At 50.7% G+C, this 2221-nt stretch overlaps 1 protein-coding gene across 1 annotated transcript in view; it reads right to left on the bottom strand.

The window, feature by feature from the left end:
• Positions 1 to 2221, bottom strand: part of LOC101858969 (long-chain-fatty-acid--CoA ligase 4) — a gene marked incomplete in the record, with an annotated part of 33626 nt that overhangs the window by 24326 nt on the left and 7079 nt on the right. Inside the window, 3 exon segments of the mRNA XM_035972425.1 lie at positions 348 to 525; positions 769 to 981; positions 1653 to 1950. Of these exon segments, the coding sequence (XP_035828318.1) occupies positions 348 to 525; positions 769 to 981; positions 1653 to 1787 (526 nt within the window).

Here is a 2221-nt window from a genome sequence, read left to right as displayed (position 1 = left end):
AGTGAGAGTGAGACAGTGAGAAGTCCAAACGGGGAATCAGACTTACTCTGCTCACCTCTCTAGCTTCAACAGCACAAAGTCTGCTTCGACTATCAGGGCACCCCGGAAATAGCAGTTCACAAGAGAGTGACAAACACACAAAAAAAGGGAAAATGACGATAGTAAGGAAAAGGAAAGAAAAAGCATCAGTTCCGCCTATGTTGTACCAGCACAGTATGAGCATGACATTGATAAATCAGCCCATTTACAATTCTCCTGTGCATAAGAACATGTTAATGTCCCCCCTTTGGGAACGGCCAAAAGATACTTCGGCCAGTGGGGTAGGAGACAAGTGTTGCGGGTCTCACGTGGGAAGTTGTTCTTGAAGCAGGCTTGTGCTGCGATCATCCACTCGGCGCGGGTCTCGGCAAACACCACGATCTTACAGCCGGGCTTCTGGCCCAGGGCAAACAGGCCGCTCGCCAGGTTGTCTACATGGGTGGCCACGTCGTCATAGCTCATCCAGATGTACTTGCCACACACCAGCTGGGGGGATACAGGGGGAAACTAGGTCACGGGGGGACACAGGGGGGAACTAGGTCATGGGGGGGACACATGGGGGGGGGGAACTAGGTCATGGGGGGAACTAATGGCCACGTCGCTGTAGCTCATCCAGATGTACTTGCCACACACCTAGACAGACGTCACAACAGACACAGACGTCACAAGAGACACAGACGACACAATAGACAGACGTCACAACAGACACAAACGTCACAACTGACCCACCTTTTTGAAGACTTTCCCGTTGGGCTGCCTCTCCTCCTCCTCAGACAGCACCTCGCGCGTGCCCAGACACGGCCGGCTGCCGTACAAACGACAGGCGCGGGCAAACAGGTCATACAGCGTCTCACAACCGGGGAACATAGCCGTGGTCAGTCCAGATGGAGGGACGTCCACTGATCGCCAGGGGTCCGATGCCTGGCCGTTCACCGGTGCCGCCTACGGGAAACAGGTTTTTGTTCAGTAGTGGTTTTTCGGCACTCGCTACAAAATACGGTCATAAAAGTGCCGAAGATTAGAGGTGTTACAAGAGAGTAACAAACACAAAAAAGGAGGACAGATAGTTAGTTTTAATATTAGTAGAGGGTATTACGGCGCTCGCAACTGCATAAGGTCATATGAGCGCCAAGGGGTGGGTGTCAACAGAGAAGTCTTTTCAGGGAATCAAACTTAGACTGCTCACCTCTCTAGCTTCACCAGCACAAAGTCTGCTTCGACTATCAAGGAACCCCGGAAATAGCAGGTCACAAGAGAGTGACAAACATACAAAAGAAGTAGAGGAAAATGACAATAGTAAGGATCAGAAAAGAAGAAGCAGCAGTTCCCTGTTGTAGATCAGGCACAGTTATGAGCGTGACATGAGTCAGCCCATTTACAATTCTACTGTGCTTGAACGAGAAATGTCCCCCCTTAGGGAATGGCCTAAAGACACTACAATCAGTGGCACTACCCCGGGGGAACCCATGGGATCTGTTATCTGGGAATCTACTCAAACGAAGAACTCAGCAGTGCCCAACTCCCTACACACCGGCCCCACACATTGCCCCATACACCCCACACATAGCCCCCACACACATATCCCCACACAGTCCCCCCACACACGGACTGACCTTGAGCCTGTTGGACTTGGCCCGGGCCACGTCTGGCCGCTGGACGATGAAGAAGGGGAGCCATGTGACCAGGTCGTAGACGCAGGCCAGAGCCTTGAGGGCCAGGACAAAGGTGGTCACCACACCATCCGACATCGCGCCGACGCTCACACGATGCGACTATCACCGACGCTCACACGAATATCAGGTACAGTCTGGTATACAACTCTCTAGTACGCTCTGCCCAGAGGTATACAACTCAGATACAGTCTGCTTTCACCTTTGCTCCAGTTCCCGGACAACCAGTAGGGCTCAGGGTCTGACAACAGAAAGGGGAAAAAACATTTTTATAGAGTTTTACAGCACTTGCAACACAATTAGGCTGTATCAACCTAGTTCACCTGTCTGTATCTAGCTTGTTCAATGATTGTTCAATGATTGTATCTAGCTTGTTCAATGATTGTCAATGATTGATAATAATAATAAGAGCATTTGTATCCCGCCTCTCCCCACAGCATGGGCCCAAGGCGTACATAGGAGATTAAAAACGCATTCATACTAACACCATACAAATTCATCATGTGCGCACT

The sequence above is a fragment of the Aplysia californica genome, unplaced genomic scaffold (genome assembly GCF_000002075.1).
Source record: "Aplysia californica isolate F4 #8 unplaced genomic scaffold, AplCal3.0 scaffold00690, whole genome shotgun sequence".
NCBI classification, from domain to species: domain Eukaryota; kingdom Metazoa; phylum Mollusca; class Gastropoda; order Aplysiida; family Aplysiidae; genus Aplysia; species Aplysia californica.
Note: the sequence above shows the minus strand (reverse complement) of the source record. Positions and strands in the feature narration are given on the sequence as shown.